The sequence below is a fragment of the Rhododendron vialii genome, chromosome 13a (genome assembly GCF_030253575.1).
Source record: "Rhododendron vialii isolate Sample 1 chromosome 13a, ASM3025357v1".
In the NCBI taxonomy this organism is placed as follows: Eukaryota; Viridiplantae; Streptophyta; class Magnoliopsida; order Ericales; family Ericaceae; genus Rhododendron; species Rhododendron vialii.
Genome location: NC_080569.1, coordinates 16,457,763 through 16,480,205, shown reverse-complemented (window position 1 = coordinate 16,480,205; position 22,443 = coordinate 16,457,763). Strand labels below are relative to the sequence as shown.

Genomic DNA, 22,443 nt, shown 5'->3' with positions numbered 1-22,443 from the left:
AGGGGAACATCTTGCACAAGATGGAATCATCCCCTTCATGCATAAACATAGCCTGTTGATAATGCTGTATGTGAGCCACGGGGTCCGTATTTGTCTCGTAAAGTATGAATGCACCGTGCTTCACTCTGCTCGGCAACCTAGCTTCTTGTAGCCTCTTTGTAAAGGGTGAGGCTGCAATGTTACTCAGGGCCTTGCGTGCTGCTTCTCATGCAGTTACTGTCCCATCCTCTAGTTCTTTTGACTTGTGAGCCGTAGCTTTGTCCCAATCAGCATCAGGTCTCTCGTACCTATCTCGATGGTGTTTCCTAGTTTCCTCCTCTTCGGGGGTGGAACTTCGGTCTCTGCTCCTCTTTTTTCGTGAAGAAGTCCTTCTCTCGGGTGTTCGGCTTCTACTTCTTCTTCCCCTTTTTCGTGGAGAAGCCTCATGACGCCCTATAACAGGACTTCTGCTCCTTCTTCGTCGTGAATGGGTCTGCTTATGGACTACCATAGTCCGTCCATCCCTCTGGGAATTCCTTCGAGAAAGTCCAGAATCTTCTGGGTGATCTCTTATCCGCTGCAACTCCTGTATCTCATACTCTCGTTTCTTAATCAAACGAGCATACTCCTCGATTTCTCCTCTCTTTTTATCTAGGAGATCATTGTCATCGTGTATACTTCTTGAACGGATGACTGACTCATCCCTTCGATGAGACCTACTCCTTCTCGTGGAGCCAGAAGTAGTTTTGTCTCCTTTTTCTTTGGAGTTACCTCTGTCATGTCTACCAGTTGGCTTTCTCGGAGCGCCTGGTGGGGATTTATCTCTTCCCCCAACCCAACTGGTCCTTTGGACTAAACGGAGTAACTGGATCTTCTTCCATCGTACTTATTTTTCTAAAAAGCTGCTTCATTTCCCACAGATGGCGCCAATTGTAGGGGGATGAAAACAATTGATGCTTCGGATCAACTGGATTGCAACGGCTTGTTCGTGCCTCTTCACCGGAACCCTAATTCGTCGTCGGAACCCTAATCTGCAAAATAGACAGGGGGTGACCGCACCTTTGCCTCTCGTGGCAAAGGCCCTCCAATGCCTTTGTTAGTATCACGTACTAGCAATCAAACCCTAATTATCAGTAGGGAAGCAATATGAAAGCAATGTATTGCGTACCGTTTTCCTCTAGTTTTACCTCATATTTATAGATTTATGGATGCTTGCTGCCCAAGTATCCACATTGCCATAGGATTCCTAACTCGTATAGGAAACCCAGGATATCAAGGAGTCTCGTTTCCTTTATCAGTTTATGGAAAATAGTCCTTTTAAGATTCTTTTCCATTACGGGCCGAACATCCCATTCTCATTGGGTATCTTAACCTGATCCTATATTCCCGGGATCTTTATTCCTTTACGGGATATGACTATTCTGGAATCTTCCAGAGTATTCCCTCTGCTCCAACACTTGATTGGAGTTCTTTCCTTGTTCGGCCATCTCGTTGCCGAACAGTCTACCAGGACCAATGACTTCTCATGTTACTGGTCCATATCGCCGAACACCATCTTGCACGGCGACTGTCCTGTCTATGTTCAAACTATGGTCCCACGTACCATTTGTTCGGATATCAATTGCATCGCTTTCAACCCATTATCCCTCGTATCACGTACTCGGTTCTTACTTTATCTGTTCGGCTGTATCGTAACCGAACAGTTCTGTTTGGACCAGCTACTTCGCATGCAACTTGGTCCAAGGTAATCGGAATGTCACTATCTGCTGATCAGTCAGCACTGACCGGCGATCAGTCATGTTCAATTTGAACACGTGTTCTTATACACCACGTGTTCGGCAACTAAATGTATATGCTCGGGAATACCTCCCTACATTCTCAATTGGGAGGACATCACTATCAAGGAAGATGCGACGTATGAAGAAGAACCCATAGAGATTCAACACCGAAGTGAGAAGATAATCCAAAACAAGACCATCAAATTGGTAAGAGTTCTGTGAAAGCACCGTGGATCTGGAGAAACCACATGGGAAAGAGAAGAGACCATGAAAGCAAACTACCCTCACCTGTTCGAATCCAAGAGTACACCTAATTTCGAGGACGAAATTGTTTAAGGGGGATAGGTTGTAACAACTCCGATTTTTAGTGAATAAAAATCTTCTTGTTTATTTGAAATTCTTTATTTTCTCTTGACTGGCTTACTAATTTTCTCGTTGATCTCTGTTAATCCGTCATACTTAGATTTCATCTCTTGGCTAGTATAGTTAGCTTTTAACCAAATTAGTTAGAGAGACCTAACTACCAATTCATTTAGTTACCTTTGGACCATTACCCATTGGGCGATAATTGTTAGGGTAATCTTTGTCCATTGGACAATAGGCCATTCATTAGAATATTTGATTAGTACAAAGATATAGTATTATATTGGTGTGTTTTCCCATGTACAAATGACAAATATGCATTCTTTATTATTTTTCCCATTACCCATTGGTTATTAACCGCTAGGGAAACTATTACCCATTGCGTAATAGCTCTAATCTTCCTACTAAGTACTAGAATCCTATTAAATATTCAAGTGTTGATTTTCCTTGTGCTTTTATGCATTAGAATATGTAGGGAGGTATTCCCAAGCACATACATTTAGTTGCCGAACACGTGATATTTGGGAGCACGTGGTAAGTAAGACAGGACTTATCGCAGGGCAGTATGGTGAACAGCGATAAGGGCCAATGACATGAGAAGTCATGGGTATGCACTGACTGTTCGGCAGATAGTGACATTTCGATTACCTTGGACCAAGTCAAAGGTGAAGTAACTGGTCCAAGCAGACTGTTTGGTTATGATTCAACCGAACAGATGATGTAAGAACCAAGCACGTGATACGAGGGATCACGGGTTGAAAGCAATGCAATTGATATCCGAACAAATGGTACGTGGGACCATAGTTTGAATATAGACAGGACAGTCATCATGCTAGACAAATGATCAGCAATATGGACCAGTGACATGAGAAGTCAATGGTCCAGGAAGGTTGTACGGGCTCAAGGACCAGTTACATATGAAGTAACTGGTCCAAACCGTCTGTTCGGCCATGAGACGGCCGAACAAAAGAAAAGACTTCAGTCAAGTATTGGAGCATAGGAAACATTCTGGAAGAATCCAGAAACAGAGGTATTCCGTTAAGGAATAAGATCCCGAGAATGTAGGGTCTGAGAAAGATACCCAATGAGAATGGGATGTTCGGCCAGTAATGGAAAAGAATCCTAAAAGGACTCTTTCCTAATAAACTGATAAAGGAAACGAGAATCATTGATGTACTGGGTTTTCCTATACGAGTTGGGAATCCTATGGAAACAGGGATGCTTGGGCAACAAGCATACGAAAATCTATAAATAAGAGATAAACCTAGAGACAAAAGGTACGCAATACATTGCTTTCATATTGCTTTCCTACTGATAATTAGGGTTTGATTGCTAGTACGTGATACAAACTTTTGCATCGGAGGGCCTTTGCCACGAGAGGCAAAGGTGCGCTCACCCCCTGTCTATTTTGCAGATTAGGGTTCCGACGACGAATTAGGGTTCCGGTGAAGAGGCACGAATAAGCCGTTGCAATCCAGTTGATCCGAAGCATCAATTGTTTTCATCCCCCTACAATTGGCGCCGTCTGTGGGAAGCGAACAAACTTTTCTGAAAAGTAACCATGATGGAACAAGATCCAGTCACACCATTTAGTCCGAAGGACCAGTTGGGTGGGGGAGGAGATAAATCTCCACCAGGTGCTCCGAGAAAGCCCATTGGTAGACATAACGGGGATAACTCCAGAGAAAAAAGAGATAAAACTGCTACTGGCTCCACGAGAAGGAGTAGGTCTCATCGAAAGGATGAGTCAGTAACCTATTCAAAAAGTATACACAATGATAATGAAGTCCTTGATAAAAAGAGAAGGGAAATCGAGCAGTATGCTCGTTTAATTAAGAAACGAGAGTATGAGATACAGGAGTTGCAACGGGTACGAGAGCACCCAGAAGATTCTGGACTCTCTCGTAGGCATTCCCAGAGGGACGGACGGACGCTGGTAATCCATAAGTAGACTCATTCACGAAGGAGAACGAGCAGAAGTCCTAACTAAGGGAGATACGAAGCTTCTCCACGAAAAAGGAGAAGCAGAAGTAGAAGCCGAACACCGGTGAGAAGGGCTTCTTCACGAAAAAGGAGGAGCAAAGACCGAAGTTCCACCCCAGAAGAGGTGGAAAAAAGGAAGCATCATCGAGATAGGTACGAGAGGCCTGATGCAGATTGGGTCGAGGCTACGGCTCACAAATCAAAGGAACATGAGGATGGGACAGTAACTGCACGAGAAGCAGCACGAAAGGCCCTAAGTAACATTGCAGCCTCCCCTTTTGCAAAGAGGCTACAAGAGGCTAGGTTGCCGAGCAGAGTGAAGCACGGTACGTTCGTACTTTACGAGACAAATACGGATCCCGTAGCTCACATCCAGCATTACCAGCAGGCTATGTTCATGCACGAGGGAGATGATGCCATCTTATGCAAGATGTTCCCCTCCAGTCTTGGCAAGGTGGCTTTAGCCTGGTTTCATAAACTAGGCCCGCGATCCATACGAGGATGGAGGCAGTTGGCTGAGGAATTCACTGCTCGGTTCCTGACGAGCAAAAAGGCCCCAAAGACCTTTGAGAGTCTATCCACCATGAAACAGGAGGAGAACGAGCAGATCAGAGATTATGCAAAGAAGTACTGGGAAACTTTCAACGAGATTGAAAGTTGCAGTAAGGAGTATGCAATTGCCACCTTCAAGACTGGTTTACCTGTTCGGGGAGAGCTGCGTCGCTCATTAAATAAACATTTGGTAGCCACTTTGGCTAAATTGATGGAACGAATAGAGCAACATGCCAGAATGGAGGATGACATACTCCGTGAGGACGGTAGGACGGTTGCCGAACAGCCGAAGGCACCTGCCAAAAAGGTGGATAAGCCAGAGCCCAAGACTTATAGAGAGAGAAGGGAATATGGGCAGGCTAAGAAAGAGCCGTACAAAGATAAGCAAGCTCCTGACCCAAAGTCTTTCTTTTCTATCACTACGGTTTGGAAGGAACCAATATACAGGATTCTTTATCGAATAAAGAATCAGCCATATTTTAAGTGGCCCCCGAGTCTAGGCGGAGACAAGGATGCAAAACGTGCTACGAATCAGCACTGCAGTTACCACAAAGATTGGGGCCACACGACTGAGGATTGTGAGATGTACAAGAGGCACCTTGATGATTTGGTCTCTCAGGGCTATCTCAAGGAATTTATCCAGGAGGATCCAAAGGAGAAAAGGAAAGCTATGGAGCTGGGTTACGAGCAAAACCCTAAAGGAGTAATCCATATGATACATGGGTTGGCCACACCTTATACGAGAAATGAGGTTAGGCTATTACAAAGGCAAGTTAAGCATGATCAGCATGTGATGCGATTGGGAAACAAAGAGGGCGAGAGAATGATGTGTGCGAGGAGAGCATATCATTCACTGATGAAGACCTAGGAGAGGTCCAAATACCCCACAACGATGCATTGGTCGTAACCCTACGAGTTGGGGAATATGACATTGAGAGGATTCTTGTGGACTCAAGAAGTTGTACAGAGGTGATGTACTACGATGCATTCAAGAAGCTAGGATTGGCCCAAACAGACTTAGAGCCATCTACAACACCTCTGATCGGGTTCGGTGCAGGAGCAGTCTGGCCCCTGAGAAACGTAACTCTACCTGTTCGGGCTGGAACCGTGGTGTTAAGAACAGATTTTTTAGTTGTCGATGTTCCATCTTCCTATAACGCGATTATAGGAAGGACATGGTTGCACAAGATGAGGGCAGTCTCCTCGACATATCACCAGATGGTGAAATTCCCAGGATCAAATAGGGTTGAAGTGCTCAAAGGCAATCAGAAAGTTGCTCAACAATGTTTGATCTCCATTATTAAAAGAGCCCCAAAGGTCCACCATGTCCATACATTAGAAGTACCAGATCAACCAACTATCGAAGATGTTGGAAGAAGTCCGGCTGAAAAGGTCGTTGAAGGCTTGGAGAAAATCCAGATCAACGAGACTGATCCTGAGAGATATTTCTTGGTAGGGGAATCATTGCCAGTAGAGGAAAAGGCTGAATCAATAAGATTTCTGAAGGAATATGTTGATGTATTTGCATGGATACCAGAGGAGATGCCTGGAGTGGATGCAGATGCGATCTGTCACCATTTAAACATTGATCCTCAACATAACCCGATCATTCAGAAAAAGAGGAGGGCAGCCGTGCACCATGTGGATGCAGTAATAGAAGAGGTCGATCGTTTACTGGAGGCTAAAGCGATACGCGAGGTCTACTACCCAAAATGGTTATCCAACACCGTTGTGGTGAAGAAAAAGAATGGGAAGTGGCGTGTCTGCGTAGACTTCACAGACCTAAACAAAGCGTGCCCAAAGGATAGTTTTCCTCTTCCAAGAATTGACCAGTTGGTTGATACAACTGCTGGTTATGAGCGAATGAGTTTTCTCGATGCATATCGAGGGTATCATCAAATTGCTATGTTCGGCCCTGATCAAGAGAAAACTTCGTTTATCACACCACGAGGGTTGTACTGCTATAGTGTTATGCCGTTTGGGCTAAAAAATGATGGGGCAACATACCAAAGACTTGCAACCATCATGTTCAAGAAGTTGCTTGGAAAGACTATGGAAGTTTACATAGATGATATGGTGGTAAAGAGTCAAGATAAAGGAGGGCATATAGCTGATTTAAAATAAGCTTTCGAAATCTTGAGGAAGTACAAACTGAAACTCAACGCCTCGAAATGTGCATTTGAAGTTGGTTCAGGAAAGTTCCTGGGCCATTTGGTGACCATGAGAGGGATTGAGGCTAACCCTGATCAAATTACAGCCCTACAGAGGCTACAAAGTTCTAAAACCACAAAGGAAGTCCAGAGACTGACTGGAATGGCTGCAACACTTAACAGATTCATCAGCAGGTCAAGTGACAAGTGCAGACCCTTTTTTCAATTGCTGAAAAAGAGGGAAGGATTTGAATGGGGAGCAGAGTGTGAACAAGCCTTCCAGGACCTAAAGAAGTATCTGGCCGAGCCCCCACTTTTGTCAACACCGCAACAAGGTGAGTCTTTAATTCTGTACTTAGCTGTTTCCGAGCATGCAGTAAGTGCAGTCCTGTTGAGGGACTTAGGGATGGAACAAATCCCTATTTATTATGTTAACAAGACATTGCTAGATGCAGAAACGAGATATCTGCCGTTAGAAAAGCTAGTCCTGGCACTTAGGACAGCCACAAGGAAACTGCCACATTACTTCCAAAGTCACAAAGTTGTGATTTATACTGAGTTTCCATTGAAATCACTGCTACGAAAAGCAGACTTCTCGGGAAGGATCTCGACATGGTCCGTCGAATTAAGCCAGTATGATATCGATTATCAGCCGCGCACGGCAATCAAAGGCCAAGTGTTGGCTGATTTTATGGCAGAGTTTTCTCCCACGGTAGCTCCCCTACCTCCTACGAGAAAGGAACAGGTGACTAAGACGTCTCCCGAGAAGATTCAGTCTTCAGCCGAACAGGATCATGTAGAATGGAAGTTATTCGTTGATGGATCAACATGTAATACTGGTTCAGGGATTGGGGTTGTCCTTTTTCCCCCTGAAGGAGTTTTGATTGAATTATCTGTTCGGCTAGAGTTTAGCGCATCAAATAATGTGGCTGAGTATGAGGCACTCTTGGCTGGATTAAGAAGTGCAAAGACCCTAAAAGCAAAACGGGTTAGGGTGTATTGTGATTCACAGCTTGTGGTCAATCAATTGTCCGGCGAATACGAAACTCGAAATGAAAAGATGGTGGCCTACGTACAGGCAGCCAAGGACTTGCTTGATAACTTCGAAAGGGTATATATTGAACAGATAAGTTCTAGACAGAATGCACATGCAGATTCATTAGCTTGGTTGGCTGCAGCTGTACCTGCTGAGTTCAAAAGGAAGGTACCAGTCGAATATCTAAGTGAGCCGAGCATTGGAAGAAGTGTGGACTTGGTCTTGGACGTGAACCAAGGCCCAAGTTAGATCGACCCAATCATGGAGTTCTTACGAGATGAGATACTCCCTTCTGACAAAAAGGAGGCTCACAAGATAAGAATCAAATCTGCTCGGTTCTGGCTATCCCTAGAGGATAAGTTATACAGGAAATCCTTTACAGGCCCATATTTGTTATGTGTGCATCCTGAGATGGTGCAGAAATTTCTTCATGAAATCCACGAGGGAACATGTGGGAGCCATGCTGGAGACAGATCCATTGCTCACCGAGCAATTACCCAAGGCTACTGGTGGCCACACATGCAGGAAGATGCAAAGGTGTATGTGAAGATTTGTGAGAAGTGTCAAAAATTCTCACCAATGATTCGAACACCCGCCGAGGATCTGGTGCCTTTGACAAGTCCCTGGCCGTTTGCTCAATGGGGGATGGACATCGTGGGTCCACTACACAAAGCAACTGGGAATCGAAAATTCCTGCTTGTGGCAACTGACAATTTTACTAAGTGGATTGAGGCAGAACCGCTGGCCAAAATCACTGAACCTATGATAGAACGGTTCGTGTGGAAAAGCATTATCACTCGCTTTGGGGTCCCTTACTCATTGATTACAGACAATGGATCACAATTTCAGAAGAAATTCAAAGCATTCTGTGCTCAGTATGGAATAAGGAATTATTACTCGACTCCAGCCTACCCTCAAAGTAATGGACAGGCAGAGGCTTCCAATAAAACAATTCTTGATCGGATCAGGAAAAGGCTGGACAAAGCCAAAGGGAAATGGCCAGACGAGCTACCGTTAGTTTTATGGGCTCACTGAACAACGCCCAGGAGGTCTACGGGAGAGACCCCCTATTCATTGGCATATGGAACAGAGGCTGTTATACCTCTGGAAGTTGGTCTGCCGACCAACAGGACCGTGTTGGTTGAAAGTGGAGGTAATGACAGGGCCCTTGAAATCGAGCTTAATCTCGCCGAGGAGAGGAGAGAAAGGGCATTGGTCCATCTGGCTTTCTACCAGGAGCAGCTAATGAAGAGCTATAACAAGCATGTTCACCCTCGAGAGTTTGGTGTTGGGGACCTCGTACTACGAAAAGTGCTCGGCAACACAAAGGTGGCCAATGAAGGCAAGTTGGGGGCCAACTGGGAAGGCCCGTATCGAGTAACCGAGTTGTAGGCGTAGGGGCCTATAAATTGGTAGATTTGGATGGTAATCCAATTCCGAGGCCTTGGAATGTCCATAATCTACGTAAATTCTTCGTTTAAAGAAGCATTAAGTTCTGTTTTAGATTTGCACTACGTACTTGTGTGGGAATTACGAATATAATTCCCTTGTTCTAGTTTTGATTATTCTAGTTGCAAGGGGTACGAATAACGCCCTCTTGAGTTTTACAGATTATGAATAAAATCACTTTTTAGTATAACTGTTGTGTTCTTGGTATTTGTTTGAAAAATACGAACTACGAGATTAGTTTCCCTTATTCGTATTGGGGAGCAGGGTATATGTTTAAGTACGTGAAACTTAAACACTTGTATGCCTTGTTTAAGTACGTGAAACTTAAACACTTGTATGCCTTGTTTGAGTACGTGACACTTAAAAGTTATAGCAAGTATGAATACACTTGTATGTTTTTTTTTAAGTACGTGAAACTTAACATATTTTTAAGTACGTGAAACTTAAAACATATGAATTACTTGTATAGAACAATTGGCTTGGCTTAAAAGCATAACAAGTATATGTTAGCCATAACTATATAAGTACGAGACACTTAAAGAGGGATTAAGTATGAGAAACTTAGACAAGTCTTTAAGTACAAGAAACTTAGACAAGTCTTTAAGTACGAGAAACTTAGGCAAGTCTTTAAGTACGTGAAACTTAAAGAACAGAACAAGAGATCATGTTTGCTAAAAGTACGAAACACTTATGCAAATAAACATAACATATAATGATCAAAAGTACGAAATACTTAGATCAAACTAGTTTGCATCCGAACAGATGCAGCAAACAGGGAAGCCGAGCAAAACATAAAGGTTATGCCACGAAGGGCCGAATACCTGTGTTAACAAAGTATTTGATAGTACTGGTGCCTCACAGGGCCAAAATATGCTTATGGTCACACAGGACCAGCAACCAAAACAGTTCATATACTTACCAACTCAGTCCACATTCTGGACCTCTGGAACGTCAGTGTTGACCTCAGTATCGGCACCATCTTCGATTGGATTCTCCTCCAAGATTATGGGTTCATTAGCTGGGTCCTGGACAGGTGAACATTCTGTCGTAGCTTCACGGGTATCTGTTGGGGTCTCTCCTTCAGCGTTGGCAAACTCTTCAATCTGTTGCTCAATGTCATCTTCAGGATGCTCCGCTTGATCCTGAATGCTCTGGGCACGACTGCTCGGCAGATCATTGTCAAACCAGAAGGGAGAGTCCTCGGCAACCCCTAATTTAGTAAGACATGCCTCCCAGCAAGATGCCCAAATTTGATCCTGAATTCCCGGCATCTGTTCCACATAACTTGCTGTTGCTGTGTCAAAACCTTTTTGATAGCCTTCTTCAAAAGCTATCTTCTTTGTACCATCAATTTCAGTTAGAGCCTGGTTGAGGTTGCCTTCGGCAGTTTCGAGTTTGCTTTTTGCTGCTTCAAATTCAGCTTTAGCTTTATCCCTCTCCCTCTCAAGCCTGGTAATTGTCTGCAGTTGTCTCTTAAAAGCCTATTGCGTTCTGATTCAATCTCTTGTAGTTTTTGCCCCAGCATCATCATTTTTTGAATAAACTGGCAAAAACTAGTAGTTATTAGAAATCAAGAGCCTACCAGAAACACAACTATGAGTGCAACTTGTATAGAAAGACCTATTACCTTGATTCCACTGACGAGACCAGTGGACACCAATTGATCTGGAGAGGATGCAGCCTCCTTCTGAACATCTACAGGTAGTAGCAAGCCTTGTGCAAGCGCTAGTGCAGTCTCGGAGGAACTAGCACTGTCCCCAATATGGACGGGTCGATCTCCCCTTATGAGTTGAGGGGCCCATATTTGAGGAAGCATTTGGGAATTTGGAGATGGGGGCTGGTTGCTAGCTATGTCAGCATGTCCGGCTGAAGTACTCTGGTCCTCAATTCTAGGACGTTTGTTCCGATTGGCATCTGTAGCCTCTTGGGAACTCTCGAGTTCCCGAGGAGAGGTGGAGGATCGTGTCAAAGATCCCTTAGTTCGGCGAGGTGGTGGGGGAGCGTGCCCGATTGACCTCCCCCGACCTCGACCTCGTGCAAACACAGTAAGTAAAGAGCTCAGCTTAAGGGGTTGACGGGTCATTGTACCTGGATCACAAGGTGATCGAGAATAACCAGAGGAGGAAGACTAGCTGGTATCACGATTTAAAACCAGCTGTTCGGGCTGTTGCTGTTCAGAAACTGGTCCACGTGTAGATCTTCTAAGTCTTAAACGAGGAAGCGGCACGCCTTCCGAAATGGGAACTTCACCAGCTTGACCAGCAACAGTAACACCAGCTTGAAGTCTTGAAATACGTTGTTGAGGAGCAGTTGATGTGGAGGTAGAAGCAGTACTGGTGCTCGGATGGGCAAGTCTTCTGTCAATGACCCCTCTGTACGAAGGGTCGTACCCCAGCAGTATATCAGCGTCACGACCCCAACCTGCTGTTCGGGTACCAGGAACGCCTGAGTATTTTAAAATTTTATTGATGTCCTCTGTTCGGACGTAGCTCGGCTCACGTCTAGGACGCCTGTTAGCATTTTCCGCTGCAAAATTCAAAGGTACAATTAGACATATAGAAAAGCTATGAGAAGAAAGTAAACGAGAATTATAAAGCAAAATTAGGGGCGTACGTGGGTAACCCCATATGTGGGGGCAATGCAAACCCACCACCTGGCCGTCCTCCCCTATCGGCTCTAACACTCTCGATACGTAGAGGAAATCAACCTCGTGGTCACGAGCAGAGTCTGGCAAATTGAGCACGAGACGCTTGTCTGCTTTCCTAACTTTGAAATAATATGTGTTGTATTCGGGGTTTAGCACAATGCTATACCACCATTGGATGTCCAAAATTCCCAGTTGGGTCCCCAAGATCCTATTCAGGGCTATTACTCCCATCACTAACCTAAAGAAATTAGTCGAAACCTGCATTGGCGTGATTCGATACCAGTTTAGGATTTGACGGAGTAATGGGTGTAGGGGAAAACGAACTCCGCCTTCGACAATGGCTACAATTGGGATACACATCCTATCCCATGAACCGCCATCTCTGTCTGCACCTAAAGGGGCGAGTTCGAGCCCCACGTTCTCAGGGACGTTATACTCAGTCCTAAACGCCGCCATGGCAGTTGGGGTTTCACAAAGTTTTCTAAACTTACTGGGTTTTGGAAGGTCTTCACTATCATCTGCCATGGAAACGAAAGAAGTGGGCGAGGCAAATCAGGAAAACTGGGTGCAATTAAAACCCTAAGAGATGAAATCTCAGAACAAGATGCAAGAAGGGGTGAGAATTAGAAGTCTTACGAGACTATTGCAGTTGTTACCTGAGATGCAATCGAAATACAGATGACAGCAATGGCGGATCAGAGGTAGATGATTTTCGTCTGGTTTTAGAGAGAGAAACGAAGGATTTGAAACTTTGGGTGAAAAAACCCTTTTAAGGGGTTTAAATGTGTGAGACGGAGATGAAACGTCTCGTCTCACACCGTTACTTAAAAAGTAACTGGATAAAGGGATTCAACTAACGACGTATTGACGTCGTTTAGACAAAAGCGTCAGTTTACATTAAATGTAAAGCGTACGAGATAAGACACGTGGAGTCATTGCCTCGAGATGGTACAAAGGCAAAGGCGCCAAAGCATCAAATGAATATTAAAATTATGACTGCACGGGATCAGAAGGGTCTGGTCTAGCTGATTTTTTGTTTCTAAAGCTTCATATATTACCCCCGAATAGTGGTAAATAAATGAAGCTGGGGAGCAATTGTAGGGAGGTATTCCCGAACAGATACATTTCATTGCCGAACACGTGGTGTATAAGAACACGTAAGAAATTGAACATGACTGATCGCCGGTCAGTGCATGGAACAGCGATAAGGGCCAATGACATGAGAAATCATGGGTATAAACTGACTGTTCGGCAGATAGAGACATTCCGATTACATTGGACCAAGTTACATGTGAAGTAGCTGGTCCAAGCAGACTGCTCAGTTATGATACAGCCGAACAGATGAAGTAAGAACCAAGCACGTGATACGAGGGATGACGGGACAGTCATCATGCAGGGCAATGGCCCAATTAATTGATAAAGGACCAGTTACATGTGAAGTGATTGGTCCAGACAGTCTGTTTGGCGATGTGACAGCCGAACAAAGAAAGAAATCCAATCAGATGTTGGAGTAAAAAGAACACTCTGGAAGGATCTAGAAACAGTGGTATTCCGTTAAGGGATGAGATCCTATAAATATAGGATCTGAGAAAGATACCCAACGAGTATGGGATGTTCAGCTCATTATGGAAAAGAATCCAAAGAGGACTCTTTTCTAATGAGCTGATAAAGGAAACGAGAATCCTTGATATCCTGAGTTTCCTATACGAGTTGGGAATCCTATGGCAATAGGGATGCTTGAGCGCCAAGCATACGAATGTCTATATAAACAGAGTAAACCTAGAGGTAAAAGGTACGCAATACATTGCTTTCATATAGCTTTCCTACTGATAATTAAGGTCTTGATTGCTAGTACGTGATACTAACTTTGGCATCAGAGGGCCTTTGCCACGAGAGGCAAAGGTGCGCTCACCCCTTGTCTATTTTGCAGATTAGGGTTCCGACGATGAATTAGGGTTCCGGTGAAGAGGCACGAATAATACGTTGCAATCCAGCTGATCCGAAGCATCAATTGTTTTCATCCCCCTACAAAACTTAGAATATTTAAGTACGTGAAACTTAATATATACAAGTACGAAAAAACTTGGTTTGCATATGAGAGCGTGCTTGAACATTTGTAGTACATTTAAGTACGAGAAACTTAAAACAATCTAAAGTACGGAATTACTAATACACTTAGAAGTAGTGTCCAAATATGAGGAATTTGGGGAGCACACACGAACATGCATTATGTATTACACAAGTATGAAAAGCTTGAGTCAAACATATATTCAACTAAATTTGAAATACTTAGGAAAGCCTATTCGCATCCAAAAATTTCAAGACAAGAAGCTTTTGGCCAAACGGGGCCAAACAAAAAACGTATTATCATGCCGCAAGGGGCCGAATACCTGTGTTACCAAAATATTACCAAGGTATAGAACGTATTGGTGCTACGCAGGGCTCGAATATCACGGTCACAAAGGACCGGCCAAAATGTTTTAAAAAGTATTTTATGCAACCTTACCAAATCAATCCAAGTTCTGGACCTCTGAATGAGTTTCATCTGGGACCTCTCCACTGACTCCTGCGGTAGTATCACCTTCAGTTGCATTCTCCTCCAGGTTAATGGGCTCAATGGTTGAGTCTCGAACAGGTGATTGCACAGGGTGAGAGTCAGTTGGCGTATCCTCTCCTGCATCAGCAAAATCTTCAATTTGCCGCTCAACGTCATCCTCTAGGGTCTCCTCGTGTTCTTGAGAGGCTGCAGAACGCCTGCTCGGTAGGTCATTCTCCACCCAGAAGACTGAGTCCTCGGTAGTGCCAACCTTTGTCAAACAGGCCTCCCAGCTGGCGACCTAGATTTGGTCTTGTATGGCTGGCATCTGCTCCACATAGCTGGCTGTAGTAGCATCGAACCCCTTCTGGTAACCTTCTTCATAAGCAGCTTGTTTGGTCCTGTCCATTTCTTACAAAGCCTGGTTAAGGCTGTCTTTAGCTGTCCCGAGTTTGCCTTTCGCCTCTTCAAAATCAGCCTTGGCTTTGTCTCTTTCTCTCTCTAGTCTTGAGATTGTACGAAGCAGCCTAGTGTTGTCGTTCAACAACCTGATCCTCTCAGCATCTGCGTCTTGGAACTTCTCACCCAGTGTAATCATTTTTTTAATGAACTGAGAGATGTCCAAGAATAGTGACAATACTATAATAGTGAACAAGGGGAACATGGAGCGTGCATAAAATAATGATAATACTTTACCTTTATCCCACTGACGAGACCAATGGAGATGAGCCGATCAGGTGGAGATCCAGACTCCTTCTGCATATCGACAAGTAGCAGAAGGCCTTGGGCAAGTGCTAGTGCAGTTTCAGAGGAACTTGCACTATCCCCAACATGAGCGGGCCAATCACCCCTGGTGAATTGAGGGGCCCAGGTTAAGGTAACGCTTGGGTACTCGACGAAAGGGGGGCTGGAACCGAAGCTGCGGCTTGTCCGGCGGCATCACCGGAGTCTTCTGCTCTAGGACATTTGTCCTGATGAGCATCACCAGCTTCATGAACAGTGTCGGACCCTCAAGGAGAAGAGGAGGACCGGGTAGAGCCACCCCTGGAACGGCGGGGTGGGGGAGGGGCATGCCCGATTGATGCTGCCCTCCCAGAGCCCTGTCCTCGGGCAGAAATGGTCAGGAGAGAGCTAAGGTTTATGGGTTGATGGGACATTGTACCTGAATTTGGCAGAGACGGGGAATAACCGAATGAGGATGATTGACTGGTATCAAGATCAACGGCTGGTTGTTCGGGTTGTCGATGAGAGACGACTTGACATTGGGAGGACCTTCTTAGGATTAAGCGAGGCAGTGGGATGCCCTCGGAGACGGGTACTTCACCTAGTTGCCCGACAAAAGTAACTTCAGCACGGGATCTCGAACTCCGTGGTTGGGGAGCAGTCGAAGTTGAGGCAGCACTAGTACTTGGGTTGGCAAGTCTTCTATCAATAACCCCTCTGTACACAGGATCGTATCCTAATAGAACGTCCGCGTTGCGACCCCGACCAGCTGTTAAGGTACCAGGCTCACCGTATATTTCAGGATCCTGTTAATATCCGTTGTTCGGACGTAACTTGGCTCTCGCCTGGGACGTTTGTTGGCGTTATCCGCTGCAGATTAAAGCACAGGTATGCTTTAAATACAAAACAGAGGAAAACAGTGGAAAGAAATTATAAGTAGAGCAAATAAAATCAGGAGCATACGTGGGTAGCCCAAAATATGGGGGCAATGGAGGCCCACCACCTGGCCATCTTCCCCTATTGGCTCGAATGCTCCAGTAACGTAGAGGAAGTCAATCTCGTGGTCGCGAGCAGAATCAGGCAGATTTAGCACAAGACGTTTTTCTACTCTTCTGACCTTGAAGTAATATGTATTGTAATCGGGGTTTAGCATGATGTTATACCACCACTGAATGTCCCAAATTCCTAACTGGGTCCCCAAAACTCTATTCAGAGCTATTACTCCCATTACAAGCCTAAATACGTTCGTTGAAACTTGCATGGGGTGAGACGATACCAATTCAGGATCTGGCGGAGAAGTGCGTGAAGGGGAAATCGGACCCTACCTTCGACGATGGCCACAATGGGGATACACATTCTATCCCACGAGCCGCCGTCCTTATCTGCTCCCAATGGGGCGAGTTCAAGGCCCACGTTGTCTGGAATGTTATATTCTGCCCTAAATGTTGCCATGGCAGTAGGAGTTTCACAAAATTTCCTAAACTTGCTGGGTTTAAGAAGGTTTTCATTGTCATCCGCCATTGAGATACTCAAAAGAAAGCTATGAAATCAAAAAAAAAAGGAGGTATGAACTAGCCCTAGGAACTAGAGATTTTGAGGTCTCAGAATGGACTGAAAAAATGAAGTAAAAATGAGGATCTTACAAAGATATCGTGAAGATTCCCTGGGACGCAATCGAGTTTGCAGGCGACGGCGATGGCGGACCTGAGGCTGGTGGATTTCGCCTGGTTTTAGAGAGAGAATGAGAGGATTCGAGTTTTGGGTGAAAAACCCAAAAATATCCCTTTTAGGGGTTTAAAGTGATAGGAACGGAGATGAAACGTCTCCTCTTGCGCCGTTACATGAAAAGTAACGGGGAAAGAAAGGTTTGAAAGGATGGCCGTTCTGACGTCGTTTATGAAATGACAGAATGGATTAAATGCAAAGTGTACGAAATACGCCACGTGGAGTCATAGCCTCAAGATGGTATAATGACAAAGGCGCCAAAGCCGTCAATGGATATAAAGTACCATACTAACATAGGACGCAAGGAGCTCGGCTCCAGGATGATTTCTAGCTTTACCCATTGCCCCCGAACGGTGGCAACAAGCAAAGCTGGGGAGCAATTGTAGGGAGGTATACCCAAACAGATAGAGTAATAACCAAAAACGTGATACGAGGGATCACGAGTTAAACACGATAAAATAAACCACCATGAGCGGTGATCGGCGATATGGGCGAATGACATGAGAAGTCATTGGTGTAAACTAACTGTTCGGCAGATAGAGACATACCATTACATTGGTCCAAATAGTTAAACAAGGACCAAGTTACATGTGAAGTAGCTGGTCCAGGTAGTCTGTTCGGCTACGATACAACCAAACAAGGAAAGAGCTCTAATCAAGAGCAAGAGCAGAGGGAGTACTCTGGAAGATTCCAGAGTAGTCATGTCCCGTAAGGGATGAGATCCCAAGAATATAGGATCTGGGAAAGATACCCAACGAGAATGGGATGTTCGGCCATTAATGGAAAAGAATCCTAAAAGGACTCTTTTATAATAAACTGATAAGGGAACGAGAATCCAAGATGTCCTGGGTTTCTTATACGAGTTAGGAATTCTAGGGCAACAGGGATGCTTGGACAACAAGCATACGCAAATCTATAAATACGAGGTAAACCTAGAGGTAAAAGGTACGCAATACGTGACATTCATATTGTTTTCCTACTGATAATTAGGGTTCGATTACTAGTACGTGATACTAACTTAGGCATCAGAGGGCCTTTGCCACGAGAGGCAAAGGTGCGCTCACCCCTTGTTTGTTTTGCAGATTAGGGTTCCGGAGCAGATGCAAGGGTAGCCGCTGCAATCTAGTGTAGTACTAGGCACCAATTGTTTTCATCCCCCTACAAATCTAGAAAATGATTTGTTTAATAACCTTTGTACTTATTGGAAAGATTAACTCTATTATCCAAGGGGTAATAATTTTCCTAACGGTTATTGACCAATGGATAAAAAAAATACTTAAACAAGACCTTGAAAGACTACATGTCCTTTTAATCATGTGGATATATATATCTATATATGATTGTATATATGTACCTAACAAATCTAACTTAGATATTTTAATGGAAATCCTATTGTCCAATGGATAAAAGTTTTTCTAACTTTTATCGTCCAATGGATAATGGTTAAAAGGTAACTAAATGGTTTGGTAGTTAGGTTTCTCTAACTAACTAGTTAGAAGCTAACTATACAAGCCAAGAGATATAATCTAAGTATGACGGATTATTAGAATTAAAAGGGAGTTCTTGGAAGCAAATCCAAGTATTAAAATAAAATTCAAAATTTTAACAAAATTTTTTCTTACTAAAAATCAGGGTGGTTACATTTATAACACTACAGAAAACAGAAAAGTGACTAGCATCCTATCCCCACGAGGACCGTCACGTGCTGACTGGGATAGTCGCGCGCGTGAGTGGCTCCATCGCGCATAGGAGTGCTAGTGCACGATTTCTTGTAACCCTGCTGACTTTAGAGCCAGGACTGGTATTGATTACCAGCTTTGGTCCTGCCAGCCCCCCTCAAGGATCAAAATAGTACACAGGTAGAAAATTTATACCTTTGCTTAAGTGATATGAAAATGGCTTGAAAAAGGTGATAGAGCTTGTGAAATAAGTGTATGAAGATGGCAAGAGTAAAGGGAATATCAAGTGCTTTAGGGTTTGTGTAGCCTTTTTTTGTTTGATTTTTTGGTAACCTTGATCTTAGAGGATCAATGGGGTATATATATAGGAGGTGAGAGAGTACTTGGTGGGTGGAGGACTTGGCCTAGCAACCAGCCAACAAGGTTGGCCAGCCTTCCTTGGTGGAGAAATAGGCCAACAAGGTAATGGGAGTGGTTGTGAGGGTGGTGCAACCTATGCACCTGCAAAACGCTGTACAGTCGATGAAAACAGGGTTCCATAGGTCAGTAGCCCCCTGATCATCACAAAATCCAGCTGGAAAAAGGTGAAAGTGACAGGTGTTGACCGTCGCGCAACATAGTGGCTTCATTGCGCGACTGTTAAACCAACCCTCGCGATGGTCAACAATCAAGGCTTTGACTTTGACCAACACCTGGCAGATAAAGCATCCCGCGTGAGATCCATTTCAATGCGCGATGGTCAATCCTAAGGTCAGGGTTTTGACTTAGGGTTTTGGCGTTCAAGATGGGTTCCACTCATTTCAAGCTCAAACCATTTCATTCTCTAAACTGTTTTTGATCTAATTCATCATTGGGGAAATAAGAAACCGAAAAATAAAGTAAAACAACTGGGAGATCCAGATTGGGGTGTCTACACACTGGCTGCCCCCCACATAATGTCCTTCAACTCCTTCCTTTTGTGCACTTTTTTGGAAGTTGGAATAGTAATGCCTCATGCAAAACCTGTGCTCCACTCCAGGGAATAAAAAATCCATAGATTCTGTAAGTCTCTGCATAATAATACACATTACAAGTTCATATCCCAATTTTAAAAATAAATGACTTAATTAAACAAAAGTTAAAGTACATATAACAACATTAAACTTGCCTTTTGTCTGTCAGAGATAAATACCCATATCCTTTATTGTGAGGCTTCCCAATGACATCTGTGAGAAGTTCAAGAAACCAAGTCCAACAGCTCTTAAACTCAAATTCCACAATAGCCATTGCAATAGGATACATTTGGTTGTTTCCATCTCTCCCAACAGTATGCATCAACTGCCCCCCATATGGACCTTTCAAAAAACAAGCATCCAAACCAATAATGGGCCTACAATTGCCTACAAATCCCTTGACCCGAGCATCAAACAAAATGAACATCCTTTGAAAATAAGGTTGGTTCTCCGGAACAGGTCCGTCAACATGAACTTTTGCACAACTACCAGGGTTTTCATTTCTTATCATCTGACAATAGTCTCACAATCTATGGTATTGTTCACCATGTGCCCCCTCCACCATCTCTAAAGCCTTCCTCTTAGCCCTATATATCTGAATTTTTGAGACATCCAACATCCATTTTCTCCTAACATCATTTTGCATTGCCTTAACCTTCCAATTAGGGTCATCGTTTATCTCTTCCACATACTTCTTTGCCAACCACTTTGTAGATGCCCACTGGTTGTGGTATACTCTAGGACAACTATGTTCCCCATTCAGTTTTTTAATTTAGTAAGTTGTTGTGCGACCTACCCTAGATGCATGAAGCCTCCATTGACAAGGGGGTTCCCCCCCTCCTTCATCTTTGCACTTCACAGTTACTTTCCTTGATTCATTTTTCAAGTACTTTTACTGACATCCATTCCTAACATGAAACTCCTTCAAGAATGTCCTTAACACCCTAACATTGGGAAACAACATGCTTTGAACAAGTTTGGGATTTTTCATGTCTCTATCCTCATTGAACTCTGGGTATTTGACCTTCTTTTTCACCTCCTCTTCATCTAATGAGCTCACAACACTGCAATTGTCATCACTACAGTCACTTTCCTCATCGACCTCACCAATTATAACATATTTCCCCAAACCATCCACAGCTTTCCTAACTGTCAGAGGTCCTTCATCACCCTGATTCACTACATCTTCTATGTCATCACCATAAGATGAAGATGAATCCCTTAACCCACTACAAGCACCATCATTGTCACCATCATTATCTGTATCATCATCACCACTTGCACCTTTATCTATATCATCATCACCACATTGTCCCCCCTCCCACCTTATATTCTGCACCTCCTCCTCATTACCATTTCCAGCACCCCCTAACTCCTCCTCCTCCTCCTCAACATCATCATGTTCGAAACCTGGTGGTACCCTTTCCCACCCTAACTCCTCCTCATCATCATTTTCAACATCAGGATGGCTTACAAAGAACTCAATATCCCTACCCAAACCATCATAAAAAAATAAACATTTCTGTCATGTCTGCATCATTACTAACCATAAATAACCCATCCTCTATCGTATGATTTGGTCTTAAATAGAAAAATGTGCACCCTGGCATACACCCTACTTTTTGTAGGACTTCTAATAGGTTATTATACGAAAACTCATAAGGGACCACTCTTGAATAACAAATGTCCCCATGAATGTAATTGTTGACTGGATTCCCAACAAATTTCTCACCAAATTTAATATTCAATTGAACCCTACCATCCCCATCTTCAATAATTAGTTGCAAGAAGCCAAATAAGAAAAAACAAAAAAAGAGGTCAGTGCTCTATGTGGGGAGTAATAAACAACAATATACCTAACACACGCACACTATTGCCTGGGGGACCACGAACCCTTCAAAACCCTAATTATACAGGGGACCACAAACCCACAAGACAAAAAGTCATTCAACAGGAAAAAAAAGCCCTAACTTTTAACATTGAACACAGAGAGAGAGAGAGAGAGAGAGAGAGAGAGAGAGAGAGAGAGAGAGAGAACATAGCCCTACATACAAAACCCATAAGACAAGAAGCATCAAGAAAAGCTCTAACTTTCTCACATTGTAGAGAGAGAGAGAGAGAGAGAGAGAGAGAGAGAGATAAAACCCAATTTTTAACTCCGAAAAACCCTACATGCATCATCAACTCCAAAAAACTCCAAAAAAAATCCTCATCAACTCCAAAAAAAACCCTAACTCACGATATACAAAAGATTACGTATGTACTTACTTCGCGTACTTCAGAATCATCCTCGAAATCGTCGTCTGATTCGTCTTCAAATCACACAAACCCTAATATGTTCAATTCAACTGGTATTTGCGTGGATGCTACATGATTCGTGGGGATTTAGAGAGATTTTATGTTAGGGTTTGTATGATTTATTAGGATTTTGTCGATTGAGATTACGATGTTAGGGTTTGTGGTGTTACGGTTTGGCAAAGGTAGAAAGAGAAGTTGATTTGGGTTGTGTGGGAGGAAGAAAAGGACCTGTGGAATTATGAAAACATTTGTGTGATATATATATATATATATATATATATATATATATGAGAGGGTAACTTCGTCTTTTCACTTATTTTGTCCAACAGAGTTAGGTCAAATTTGGATAAACGTTAATGAGGGGGTCTGGCCGTAGCAAAATTCGAGGCAGGGGGTGACCGTGAAAAATGGATAAAGTTGGAGGGTGTATAGGTAAATCATCCTTACTTTGTTAGTTTCTTCAACTATGGCTTTTGAAAGTTAGGAAGCTTCTTCTTCAATATTCATGTTTTTGGAGAAGAAAAGAGATGAATTGGAGCTAGAGTAAAAAAAA

General features: G+C 43.6%; 1 protein-coding gene across 1 annotated transcript; it reads right to left on the bottom strand.

Moving 5' to 3' along the window:
- Positions 1 to 20,115: 20,115 nt before the first annotated feature.
- Positions 20,116 to 21,153, bottom strand: LOC131313919 (uncharacterized). The gene is made up of 3 exons (XM_058342411.1): positions 21,140 to 21,153; positions 20,506 to 21,082; positions 20,116 to 20,313 (listed from the first exon to the last, which is right to left on the bottom strand). The coding sequence occupies exons 1-3, from the start codon at positions 21,151 to 21,153 to the stop codon at positions 20,116 to 20,118; spliced, it is 789 nt and encodes a 262-aa protein (XP_058198394.1).
- Between the last annotated feature and the right edge of the window lie 1,290 nt (positions 21,154 to 22,443).

Excerpts from the sequence above, each read along its gene's own strand:
- LOC131313919 (XM_058342411.1), bottom strand. Across the intron at positions 20,314-20,505 it reads CATTCTTGAAGGAGTTTCAT|TGGGCATCTACAAAGTGGTT; the intron begins GTTAGGAATGGA and ends TACCACAACCAG.